At 43.2% G+C, this 14,504-nt stretch overlaps 1 protein-coding gene across 12 annotated transcripts in view; it reads right to left on the minus strand.

The window, feature by feature from the left end:
• The window catches only part of LOC137432342 (EF-hand calcium-binding domain-containing protein 4A), a 37,625-nt gene extending 23,691 nt beyond the window's left edge, over positions 1-13,934 (minus strand). For 7 of the 12 annotated variants that reach the window (XM_078783065.1, XM_078783060.1, XM_078783057.1 and 4 more), the window contains exons 1-4: positions 13,839-13,919; positions 8,697-9,045; positions 7,368-7,500; positions 4,940-5,089 (exon numbers count right to left, since the gene is read on the minus strand). In XM_078783065.1, coding sequence (XP_078639191.1) covers positions 4,940-5,089; positions 7,368-7,500; positions 8,697-8,925 — 512 coding nt within the window. In that variant the 5' untranslated portion in view covers positions 8,926-9,045; positions 13,839-13,919. Of the gene's footprint in view, positions 1-4,939; positions 5,090-7,367; positions 7,501-8,696; positions 9,046-13,757 lie in introns of all 12 variants that reach the window. The other 5 variants (XM_078783062.1, XM_078783066.1, XM_078783063.1 and 2 more) reach the window with 5 other exon arrangements.
• Between the last annotated feature and the right edge of the window lie 570 nt (positions 13,935-14,504).

The following is a 14,504-nucleotide window of genomic DNA, read 5'->3' on the forward strand; positions in this document are numbered from 1 at the left end:
CACCACGAGAAAGCACTCCTCAAAAGAGCACTCAATTGATCTCCCTTAAAAAATGGCCAGCTTCTTCTCAAGCCATGGCAAAAAGTGCACTCTTCTTCTTTACTCATGAGCCAATCACCAAATGTCCCTCCCAGTTCGCCCCACCCACATCCTCTGGGCTAATCATGTCCTTTAGGGGCATGGCCTGTTTCCTATCAAGTCCTTTAGAGGCGGGACTTAGTCCGATCAGCTCTTCCTCGCCTCTTGCCAGCATGGGTGTTGTCATTTAACGGTGGCTTTTATTTCCGGCCGTGTCAACAAAAACGTGAGGAGAAAATTGCAGAGGGGAAAATCACATACCGGGGAAAAATTAGTCTTAATCCCTATAGCTAATTAGCACTGCTTCACCCCCTCCCCTCCCCCCTCCGTGTGAAGACACAAACAATCTTAAGCTACAGTTTCCCGACTCAAGTGCATCGAGGTTTCGCCTACGCGTCCACAGTCCATGCTACAATTATACAATCCACCTTCCCTACGTTATCCTTTCACCTACCCCCATAAACGTAACAATATGTTGCTTTAGTTATTTGTGCCTGTTGTTTATGCTCTTTATGGCGTCCTTAAAAACAGTTTCTTCTTTGGAATGATTTTCCATTTTGTTTGACGACCAGACAGGCAGACAGAGTAAAATAAATCGCACCTGTGGCCAAAGGAAGCGGTTCAGTTTGGCATTTTTAACCCTGAGTACGGGATTTTTTTTTTTGATAAAAATACCCCCGGTACGGGATTAATTTGGCATTTTGGTACGGGAATGCAACCACGTACTGACGATCTATTTATAGGTATAGTCGATGACAAGTAGTAACGTCATCCGTACACAAAACCTTTTCGCGGGTTGCAGCACTGGATGTCATCCGTACTCAAAGGGTTAATATGAAATATGCAAAGCCGAGAAATGAACGAAACCCTTTAGAACCCTGCAGAATTACCCTTTCAAACCCTGTAGAACCCATTAGAATTACCCTATAGAATTAAACACGGAGGGTTAGAAAGGTTCTTCTTCTTCATTTTTTGACGGATGGACGGACATAGCCAAATATTGAAGTGGCTTCACTGCTTTAAAATATCCCTCTCCTCTCTGTGCATGTGCAATCGGGCCAAATTCAGAGCGAAATTACTTCTAAATTACAGGTGCGTTTTCCGATTAATGTTCAAAATATAACATTCAATTGAAATCGAGTTGTTCCTCAATCATCAACTGACGTTTAGAGATAGGACAGACGGACAACAGAATTGAACCAATAGCTTAACCACGCTTTTCGTTTCGCGTGCACAGAGTAAAAGGCATCCAAGGACAAAGACATCATACAGGCCTGGAATAGAGTCCCTGTATAAAGAGAGTTGCGCCATGCGCTGACCCGAGATTTCTGGTCACGTGATTTCGTGGCGCCATTTTGTGTCTAACTTCACCGTGCGTGAACGTCAGCTTGGTACGGGAATGTTGTTTATTGCCAAACAAAATGACTGGTTGTTCAAACCAATCTGGGAAATACAAGATGTATAGATTTCCAAGTGATAAAGTCAGAACGGAGTAGTGATGAGTCTCACTTGTGAGGAATGAACGGAGTAGTGATGAGTCACTTGTGAGGAGTGAACGGAGTAGTGATGAGTCTCACTTGTGAGGAGTGAACGGAGTAGTGATGAGTTTCACTTGTGAGGAGTGAACGGAGTAGTGATGAGTTTCACTTGTGAGGAGTGAACGGAGTAGTGATGAGTCTCACTTGTGAGGAATGAACGGAGCAGTGATGAGTCACTTGTGAGGAGTGAACGGAGTAGTGATGGTGTCTCACTTGTGAGGAGTGAACGGAGTAGTGATGAGTTTCACTTGTGAGGAGTGAACGGAGTAGTGATGAGTCTCACTTGTGAGGAGTGAACGGAGTAGTGATGAGTCTCACTTGTGAGGAATGAACGGAGCAGTGATGAGTCACTTGTGAGGAGTGAACGGAGTAGTGATGGTGTCTCACTTGTGAGGAGTGAACGGAGTAGTGATGAGTCTCACTTGTGAGGAGTGAACGGAGTAGTGATGAGTCTCACTTGTGAGGAGTGAACGGAGTAGTGATGAGTCTCACTTGTGAGGAGTGAACGGAGTAGTGATGAGTTTCACTTGTGAGGAGTGAACGTAGTGGGATGAAGTGTTGGTCTGGTCAGAGTGTTGTATTACGGGCAGAGTTTTCTTACGGTCTGAATGTATGAATCATGTTCTGTACTGAATGTATGAACCAAGTTTTGTGCTGAATGTTTACTGTGTTGGCCTCATCGTGTTCCTGGTGAAATTAAACAAGTTATGGTGAATACGACGTCGTATCTGTGCTTTTCCATATCTGTTCGACTCGACGAACCGTGCACACTGCAGGTATTTTTTAAAGTTTTTTCTCTGTTTAATTACGGCTTGGCGCAGTCGAAAATTAAGTGTTAATTAAGTCGCCAGCTATGAAACATATTAATCGATCAGGCAATATCCATCAGAGTTCTGGGCAAGGGTGTCGTAATAAATGAACGTTTCAATCTTACTAGATGCCGATGACGTTTTCCTTATGTCAGAGACAGAAGCTGACTTGCAGCTTGTTAAATCATTACAATGGAAATTGAATATAAATGTCGGTAAAACTAAAGTTGTACACTATAGAAATATGACAATACCACGTACAGAATTTGTTTTAAGTGTGTTAGACTATATGTCGGCTGGAAGTCCTACACCGGAATTGCTCTCGGCACCCTTTTAAAAATATTGGATATGCCCACACTCCTTTCTAAAAGTTATTAAAATTCAGAGAACGACAGCATTGGTTTGTCTTACTTATAATGTTAGCTCTTATATGCAGTGTTGGCTTGTAATATGCATTGCCATACCACTTTTAATATCACCACACAGCTCTTTTTCACGGCAATAGCTGAGTTTTTGACAAAACAAATATCACCTGTATGTAATAATAAGACTAAATATGTGTAGTAAATTTTTTTTTAGCAGGTTTAGAATATATCACCCCATATCGCGAATGTACATGTATATCTAATCCGACACACAGACACAAAATGGCGTCCAAATTTGAGTTGACACAACTCTATATACAGGGACTCTAGCCTGGAATATGTAGGTACGCAATAGAGAGAGAATGTCACCAAACATAGTCACGTGAAAAAGTAAGTACACCCCATGTAAAGTTTTGACTTTTTCAACATATTTCAACATAGTTATTTGATCATCATTTCAACAATATTGATAGATGAAGGTGATATAATATAACAAATATCATGAAACATTTACATTTTGTAGTCCATTGTATAATTTAAATAAACAAATGCAAATTTCGCATGTGGAAAAAGTAAGTACACCCTTGGCTCTAATAGGTGGTATTGCCCCCTTTGGCAGAAACAACCTCAAGTAGGCGTTTCTTCTAACTGTCTACCAGTCTCTGACTTCGACTGGGAGAAATTTTTGCCCACTCCTCCATGCAGAATTATTTCAGCTGTGCGATGTTTGAGGGGTTTCTTGCATGCACAGCTCGTTTCAAATCCCCCCACAACATCTTGATGGGATTTAGATCCGGGCTTTGACTTGGCCATTCCAGAACCCTCCATTTCTTTCTTTTCAGCCATTCGTTGGTGGATTTACTGGTATGTTTAGGGTCATTGTCATGTTGCAAGGTCCACCTTCGGTTGAGCTTCAACTTTCCGACAGATGGCCTCACATTAACCTCAAGCACTCTCTGGTACAATGAAGAATTCGTAGTGGATTCTATGATGGTGAGATGCCCAGGCCCTGATGCAGCAAAGCTGCCCCAACCATAATATTTCCACCACCATGATTTACAGTTGGTATCAGGTTCTTGTGGTCAAATGCTGTCTTTGGTTTTCGCCAAACATGTCTTCTGATACTGTGGCCAAATATCTCTACCTTTGACTCATCTGTCCAGAGCACATTGTTCCAGAAGTGCTGGTCTTTGCCTAGGTGTTCATTGGCAAACTTGAGTCTTGCCCTGATGTTCTTTCTGGACAGCAAAGGTTTCCTCCTGGCAAAGCAAAGGCAAAGGTTGCCGCACGCAAAGGTTGCCGTGCACGTAGGCCATCAAATTTGTGCAGCCTCTTTCTAATGGTAGACTCGTGCACTTTGACATCACCAGTGGCAAGAGCTACCTGTAGGTCCTGTGATGACATTCTGGGGTTCTTAGAGACTTCTTTCAGCATCTTGCGGTCTGCTCTCGGACTGAACTTGCTGGGGCGGCCTCGCTTGAACAAGTTGGCAGTTGTTTGGAATCTTCTCCACTTGTAGATGATCTTCCGGGCAGTCGAATGATTGATTTCAAATTGTTTGGAGATCTTTTTAAATCCCTTCCCAGACTCGTAGGCATCTATAACCTTCTTTTTGAAGGCCTCAGAGAGCTCTTTTGATCTTGGCATGGTGATGCCACACACTTCAACAACTTCAACACTTCAACAACAAAGAGCAAACCAAACTAAATGTCTGAGGTTTAATTAAAACAGGTTCCTCCAAGATCCTCTCTAACGATGTTCTAATCATTTGCACCTGAGCTGGTGCACCTGATTCTAATTTACGTATTTGAAGTAGTGATAAATGTGGGGGTGTACTTACTTTTTCCACATGCGAAATTTGCATTTATGTTTATTTAAATTATACAATGGACTACAAAATGTAAATGTTTCATGATATTTGTTATATTATATCACCTTTATCTATCAATATTGTTGAAATGAAGATCAAATAGCTGTTTGTTGAAATATTTTGAAAAAGTCAAAACTTTACATGGGGTCTACTTACTTTTTCACGTGACTGTAAATTGTACACTTTGAGAAATAATCAGTCACAAAAGATTTGCCTTCAAACGAGGCAGCCAACATTTTTTTTTTTTTTTTGTGGAGTTTGTACCTTCAGTCCTCTCACCTGCTCATGGCCTCTTCCGTCATCCGTCTCTCATTCTGTGCCTCACACACTTTGCCCGCCATCTGCGTTATGACGTGCTCCAGGCACGACAGCTCATCGGGCCCCTGTGCCTGCAGGTTGTTCCACAGCTTCCTCATTACTGCAACGTTGCTGAAGGATGAGACGGTAAGAAGTCGGTCAATCAAAGAGAGTAAGAATCACATGAATGAAAAAAAATATTCTGCACAACAAGACATCGAAACAAGGTTACCAGTAATGATGAGTTCACACAATACAGACATTAACCAACTCCACCTGGGAAGACTGTTTTATTGATGTTTTCTTTGCTGGGATTTTTTAAAGATGTAAAATAGCATTCCTAAAGGCAATCCATACCAAACCAATTCATCCATTTGAATCCAAGTAAATAATATTATTCTCAGATGATTAACACACTCATGTGACAATGACCATTCAATGGAACCTACATCAACCCCCGGCACTTTCAGGGCAAACTTACAAAGCAACGGAGACGATTTCATGCGTTTTTAAAAATTGAATTGAAAAATAGACCAAATCCATATATTTTGCTGATGTTTACAAAGTGGACACTAGACAACTCTGCAAAGCCATCCGAAGGAAGTGTCAAATGTACAGAATGTTTTGGGGAAAAGGTTGTGATGTCAATCTCTGTCAAGAAGAACCATCAAACTCTCCCTCAATCTTCCTCCACAAGGACCGTCCGGCAAACTCTCCCTCAATCTTCCTCCACAAGGACCATCCGGCAAACTCTCCCTCAATCTTCCTCCACAAGGACCATCCGGCAAACTCTCCCTCAATCTTCCTCCACAAGGACCGTCCAGCAAACTCTCCCTCAATCTTCCTCCACAAGGACCGTCTGGCAAACTCTCCCTCAATCTTCCTCCACAAGGACCGTCTGGCAAACTCTCCCTCAATCTTCCTCCACAAGGACCATCCGGCAAACTCTCCCTCAATCTTCCTCCACAAGGACCGTCTGGCAAACTCTCCCTCAATCTTCCTCCACAAGGACCGTCCGGCAAACTCTCCCTCAATCTTCCTCCACAAGGACCATCCGGCAAACTCTCCCTCAATCTTCCTCCACAAGGACCGTCTGGCAAACTCTCCCTCAATCTTCCTCCACAAGGACCGTCCGGCAAACTCTCCCTCAATCTTCCTCCACAAGGACCGTCCAGCAAACTCCCTCAATCTTCCTCCACAAGGACCGTCCAGCAAACTCTCCCTCAATCTTCCTCCACAAGGACCATCTGGCAAACTCTCCCTCAATCTTCCTCCACAAGGACCATCCGGCAAACTCCCTCAATCGTCCTCCACAAGGACCATCCAGCAAACTCTCCCTCAATCTTCCTCCACAAGGACCATCCGGCAAACTCTCCCTCAATCTTCCTCCACAAGGACCATCCGGCAAACTCTCCCTCAATCTTCCTCCACAAGGACCATCCGGCAAACTCCCTCAATCTTCCTCCACAAGGACAATCCGGCAAACTCTCCCTCAATGTTCCTCCGAAAGGGCCGTCTGGCAAACCCTCCTATCTATATTCCAATCTTCTCGAAGAGGTTCAGTCAATCCAACACATGGGTCTCACAATCAGCCAGGATCTTTCTTGGTCAAAGCACATTTCAAAGTTGGCCTCCAAATCCAGATGCCAACTGGGCATCCTCTGTCGTGCAAAATCCTTCCTTGGCACACCTGACCTATCCACCTGCAAAGGCCTTCATCCGCAGCTTGATGGAGTACTGCTCTCCCCTCCGGGCTGTTTGCCCTGCCTCACATCTTGCTCAGCGTGACGCCGTGGAAACCAAGGCCTTCAAGATTATTGGAATCTCCCACGATGAAGCTGAATCTATGGGCCTATCACTTTCTCATCAGAGACAGGTCGGTGGTCTCTCTGTCTTCTTCCGCTTCCTTTCAGCTCTTGCACCCTCTCCTATCTGTGCTTTGTCCCACTTCAGATAACTTCACGGTTCACGTGCTCCACCATCAACCCCCTTGCAGTGAAACTACCGAAATCACAGATCGCTGCCCACCGACACTCATTTATTCCTGTTTTTCCCCCCCCTGTGGAACCAACTAACACATTCTCTTCAATCTTTCTTCCCTCCAGGTCTTCAAGACACCTGTTCACCACCACCTCAGATCATCCCACATCCAAAACCATGATATTTTCTCCACCCGTTAAACCGTACCCCACACCCCACCTAAATTTCCAGTTTTTCCTTCCTGAGGTGAACACGAGGTGACCGATGGGTGAAGTTCCAGTGCCAGACACAAACCATTGTCAGTTACACATTGAGGCTCGTCACACTGAATGGCCGACATGTCTGGCAGTCTTTCCTTTCATTTTACAATTCAGAAACAAAATGGAGAAAAAGCCACTATAAATAATTCAACCAAACAGCAGAAACTCACTCATCGAGCAAATCTCCTCCAATGTGCTCAATCATGGATTTAAAGCCATCATCGTGATTCTCATCACCCCCACACTCTTCTTCTTCTTCTTCTTCTTCTTCTTCTTCAAAAGGCACATTGTTCATTAGTCTCCCTAAAGGAAGGCATACAGATTACAAAGATTTTTACACATGGGCAAGAGATGATAGAACCCAAGATCAAACTCTCAATGTGAGGTGAGCCTTCAATCTGGAAGAAATGATACTCAGGGAAGTCCTTTTAAAGCATTAGCATCGTCATTACACTTTTTTTTTTCTTTTTTTTTAATCATCACTTTGGGGCATCATCAAGATCATAATCATCAAAATATATCTACCAGATTTGACTTACGAGTTTGGGTTAATTGAAAGACACATGAAGCAGCAGTAAATAACTCAATGATCACAGATCCTGCAGGGATTTCATTGGAAAGCAAAAGATAAACAAGCGTTACAGCTCGGTCTCCCGTCGGTGAAGTGATGTGAGTCGACAAAGTGGAAGACGCAAGGCGGCCATCTTGGATTTTGACGTGGCGACCCAATTTTCAATAGCGTTCTTCCTTATGCGTAGATACACCCACACACCAGATTAGAAGTTGGTAGTTGGTTTATTTTTCAAGATATTTCGCTCAAGGTTCAGACACATATATGGTGGCGGCCATCTTGGATTTTGACGTGGCGACCCAATTTTCAATAGCGTTCTTCCTTATGCCTAGATACACCCACACACCAGATTAGAATTCGGTCCTTCGCTTACGCACGCGCGCACGTCCGCACACACGGACGGAGGGGAAAACCATGGTCGCCCTTTCGCTCCGCGGTGCGACGGGGGAAAATAAAACCGGTGCCACCAATTGAGCAGGAGCAGGCACTCCAAAAAAAAAAAAAATCAGCCCTCCTTTTTCTGCTTTATACCCCACTCCTCCACAAATTCAAAATGCACTTGCAAGCTCCGTCATTACGTCCGCCACCGAAGGTGGAGGAGATTATGTTTTCGCCCCCGTCTGTCACCGTTTGTTTATTTTGAGCAGGATATCTCCAAAGGTTATGGACGGATAAGGACGAAACTTGGTGGACATTTTGGTGAAGATCAATAATCCGGCCTATCAGTGGAATACAACACGTAACCTGTTCAGCCAGGTGGAGGTATGCGCTCTATCTAGTACCGTTCTAGTTCCACCTGTAGTCCTGTACTAAAGTGGTAGGAAGCACTTCGTATGGCCCGAGAACATGCAGGTGCTCGGGTCTGCTCCATGGGCAGAATATGAGGGAATTCTGGAGTGTGGAGGCACATTAGAAAGAGTCAACATACCTAGACTCGATGTGAACTCTTTCAAGGTGAGGAAACCGTGCCCGTTGACATCCAAGCTGTCAAAGGCAGCATCAAGCTGCTCTTGGCTGAGGTTTAGCTCTCCGTGGAAACGTTGCATGTCATGCTTCGTCACAAAACCCTTCTCCTCGGTGTCACACAACTTAAAAAGCTCCCGAGCACGATGCAACAAGTCTGCATCATCAAACTCAGCAGCAGCCATCGCGTCCATGCTTGGTCCGTTTTCCAATCAAAAGCTCATCCGAGCGGCGTGCCGTGCACCTTGATCATCGCCTAGTTCACTCCAGCCGTGTGGTTCTTGCCACCGCGCCTCCATCGGCCCTTGTGCTCACTGTGGGATGGGACGGATGGCAGGGCTATAGGATATGCAAACATACATGCCACAGTGCAAAACTAGTGAAACTTTGATGCAATACAAGAGCCACGTTTAAAAAACATCAAATAATGTGCCTTAAAAAAAATAGGGGCAACACCCCTGGTGCTCACCTGGTAGAATAAACAGTACACTGCACTGACTAAAGGTATTTTAAACCAATTTCAGTGGTTGCTAGATGACAGGGCAGGATGTAGAATCATACCAACATAATCATAAGACTTTAAAGAAACAAACAAAAAAATACCGATTCTGGGGGGCAACTCCTGCTCCCCCAATACCTCCTAAGACCCCAATTTTTCTAATGCCTTGAACAAACATTGGTACATCATGGGTGATTAAGGTGTCGTGAGGGTTCATCAGAATTGCATGTGTAGTTTCTGAGAAGAGAGCAAATACCTATTTTGGGGGGCAACCACCCCCCCCCCCAACCCATAGACCCCCAAAGAGGCCGATTTTTTTTTTTACTGCCGTGAACAAACTTTAGTACAGCATGGGTGGTGAAGATTGTGGTCAAGTTTCATCAAAATTGCGTAAGTAGTTTCAGAAAATAAAGCAAATACCTATTTTTTTTGGGGGGGGGGGGGGGGGTTAAAAACCTGGACCCACTTTGACCCCCCATAGACCCCTTTAAACTTCGGTTTTCTTCATGCCATGAACTAACTTCGGTACATCACGGGTGATGAAGGTTGTGGTCAAGTTTCATCGAAATAGTTTGTGTAGTTTCAGAGGAAAAAGCAAATTCCTATTTTGGGGGGGTCAAACCTGGACCCCTTTTCACCCCCGATCGACCTCCTTAGATCCCGATTTTTTTTTTTTAATGCTGTGAACAAAGTTTAGTCAAAACACAACAAATATCATTTGTGCGAAATTTGGTCGCAATCCCATCAGCGATTTCGGAGAAGTTTCAAGTGTTTACGGACTGACGGACACACACAGACAGACAGAGACAGACAAACAACGCGCCATCGCATAAACTCTGAATTTCGTTCCAGGTGAGCTAAAAATGACTTCGACCATGTACCATGCATGTCATGTTGTTAACGAAAAGAGAGAGAAGGAAAATAGTTGGCAAAACACGTATGCCTATAATAGTCCTGCGTCAGTGAGGCGACACAATGTTTTCATTCCTGTTTGTCTGTCTGTCTATCTGTCTGTCTGTGAACAGCAAATCTCAAAAAGTTGTGGTGAAAGTTGAAAAGTGAAAATCCGGATCTGGATCTGAGACTTTTTTTTTTTAAAAGAGAAATCTTCACCATTGAGAGATAGGGACTAAAACGATATACCTGTATAGCACGATACCTCAAAAGGTTGTGCACCACTTATGACAAAACGAGGTGGAAGTGTTGTTTGTTTGTTTATTTTTTATATAAATACCAAGTTGAGGCTCGTGTAAGAGCTAAAACATTGTTGTTGGTGAGAAGAACAAGACGAATCGATTTTGGTTCGATCAGTGGAGACAAAACGTAAACTGTTCAGCCTGGAGGAGGTATTCACTCTACCGAGTGACGTTCTACTTTACCTTTATTATCGGTTGTGGTGAAGACGTCACTTTCTTACACCCATGAAAAAAACCTTAAACTTCTGTACACATTTACACACCACTTTACCTGATACACATTTACACACCTCTTTACCTGATACACACCAACACTGCCTCACCCAATACGCATTTACACACCACTTTACCTGATACACACCGACACTGCCTCACCCAATACGCATTTACACACCACTTTACCTGATACACACCGACACTGCCTCACCCAATACACATTTACACACCACTTTACCTGATACACACCGACACTGCCTCACCCAATACACATTTACACACCTCTTTACTTGATACACATTTACACACCTCTTTACCTGATACACATTTACACACCACTTTACCTGATACACATTTACACACCTCTTTACCTGATACACACCAACACTGCCTCACCCAATACGCATTTACACACCACTTTACCTGATACACACCGACACTGCCTCACCCAATACACATTTACACACCACTTTACCTGATACACACCGACACTGCCTCACCCAATACACATTTACACACCTCTATACCTGATACACATTTACACACCTCTTTACCTGATACACATTTACACACCTCTTTACCTGATACACATTTACACACCTCTTTACCTGATACACATTTACACACCTCTTTACCTGATACACATTTACACACCTCTTTACCCGATACACATTTACACACCTCTTTACCTGATACACACCGACACTGCCTCACCCAATACACATTGACACACCTCTACCTGATACACACCTCTTTACCCGATACACACCGACACTGCCTCACCCAATACACATTTACACACCTCTTTACCCAATACACATTTACACACCTCTTTACCTGATACACATTTACACACCTCTTTACTTGATACACATTTACACACCTCTTTACCTGATACACATTTACACACCACTTTACCTGATACACATTTACACACCTCTTTACCTGATACACACCAACACTGCCTCACCCAATACACATTTACACACCTCTTTACTTGATACACATTTACACACCTCTTTACCTGATACACATTTACACACCTCTTTACCTGATACACAATTACACACCTCTTTACCTGATACACACCGACACTGCCTCACCCAATACACATTTACACACCGGCACTGCCTCACCCAATACACATTTACACACCTCTTTACCTGTTACACATTTACACACCTCTTTACCTGATACACATTTACACACCTCTTTACCTGATAAAATTTACACACCTTTACCTGATACACATTTACACACCACTTTACCTGATACACATTTACACACCTCTTTACCTGATACACATTTACACACCACTTTACCTGATACACACCGACACTGCCTCACCCAATACACATTTACACACCTCTTTACTTGATACACATTTACACACCTCTTTACCTGATACACATTTACACACCACTTTACCTGATACACATTTACACACCTCTTTACCTGATACACACCAACACTGCCTCACCCAATACGCATTTACACACCACATTACCTGATACACACCAACACTGCCTCACCCAATACACATTTACACACCACTTTACCTGATACACACCGACACTGCCTCACCCAATACACATTTACACACCTCTTTACTTGATACACATTTACACACCTCTTTACCTGATACACATTTACACACCTCTTTACCTGATACACATTTACACACCTCTTTACCTGATACACATTTACACACCTCTTTACCTGATACACATTTACACACCTCTTTACCCGATACACATTTACACACCTCTTTACCTGATACACACCGACACTGCCTCACCCAATACACATTTACACACCTCTACCTGATACACATTTACACACCTCTTTACCTGATACACACCGACACTGCCTCACCCAATACACATTTACACACCTCTTTACCCAATACACATTTACACACCTCTTTACCTGATACACATTTACACACCTCTTTACCTGATACACACCGACACTGCCTCACCCAATACACATTTACACACCTCTTTACCTGATGCACACCGACACTGCCTCACCCAATACACATTTACACACCTCTTTACCTGATACACATTTACACACCTCTTTACCTGATACACATTTACACACCTCTTTGCCTGATGCACATTTACACACCTCTTTACCTGATGCACATTTACACACCTCTTTACCTGATGCACATTTACACACCACTTTACCTGATACACACCGACACTGCCTCACCCAATACACATTTACACACCTCTTTACCTGATACACATTTACACACCCCTTTACCTGATACACAATTACACACCTCTTTACCTGATACACACCGACACTGCCTCACCCAATACACATTTACACACCTCTTTACCTGATACACATTTACACACCTCTTTGCCTGATGCACATTTACACACCTCTTTACCTGATACACATTTACACGCCTTTACATGATACATATTTACACACCTCTTTACCTGATACACAGCAACACTGCCTCACCCAATATGCACACACCTCTTTACCTGATACACATTTACACACCTCTTTACCTGATACACATTTACACACCTCTTTACCTGATACACATTTACACACCTCTTTATCTGATACACATTTACACACCTCTTTATCTGATACACATTTACACACCACTTTACCTGATACACACCGACACTGCCTCACCCAATACACATTTACACACATCGCTACCTGATACACATTTACACACCTCTTTACCTGATACACAATTACACACCTCTTTACCTGATACACACCGACACTGCCTCACCCAATACACATTTACACACCGACACTGCCTCACCCAATACACATTTACACACCTCTTTACCTGTTACACATTTACACACCTCTTTACCTGATACACATTTACACACCTCTTTACCTGATAAAATGTACACACCTTTACCTGATACACATTTACACACCTCTTTACCTGATACACATTTACACACCTCTTTACCTGATACACACCGACACTGCCTCACCCAATACACATTTACACACCTCTTTACCTGATACACATTTACACACCACTTTACATGATACACATTTACACACCACTTTACCTGATACACAGCAACACTGCCTCACCCAATACACATTTACACACCTCTTTAGTCTTTGCCCGAGGCGATATACATTTACACACCCATAAACCTTAGTTATACACATTTACTTACACCGGCCTCACCTTTTACACACTGACACTGTCTCACCTTTACATACCACGTCACCATAAAACACCTTTTAACCACGTCACTTACTCCGCCTCACCTTTACCCGCGTCATCGTCCGTGTGACGGTGACGTCAGTCCTTAATCCCCTTTCCAGTTCACTTTTCGCTCCACACCTCAATTCAGTCATTCCTTTACTCTCCTCGCATAATTATTTTATCATTCACTTCCTCCATTCGCTCCCAACATTATATCCATCCGTCACGTCGATATTCAATCCTAATGCATTATTCCTTCATCGTTGACGTGTGTGAATCGCTCCTGAATGTATATATTTCATCCTTCACGTCTTCGAAGCACTCCGAATTCCAGTATTCATTATTCTTGCTAAATAATCGTTCATAATTACATCATTCCTCACATTTATCCTTCACGTCTCCGATTAATCATTCCTTACAATTCTCCTTCATGTATAATATAGTCATTCCTCACATTTATCCTTCACGTCTCTAATCATCCTCACATTTCTCCTTCACGTCTCCAATCATTCCTCACACTTTTCCTTCACGTCTCTAATCATTCCTCACACGTTTCCTTCACGTCTCTAATCATCCTCACATTTCTCCTTCACGTCTCTAATCATCCTCACATTTTTCCTTCACGTCTCTAATCATTCCTCACAC

This window comes from Myxine glutinosa, chromosome 8 (assembly GCF_964187855.1).
Source record: "Myxine glutinosa chromosome 8, kmMyxGlut1.1, whole genome shotgun sequence".
NCBI classification, from domain to species: Eukaryota; Metazoa; Chordata; class Myxini; order Myxiniformes; family Myxinidae; genus Myxine; species Myxine glutinosa.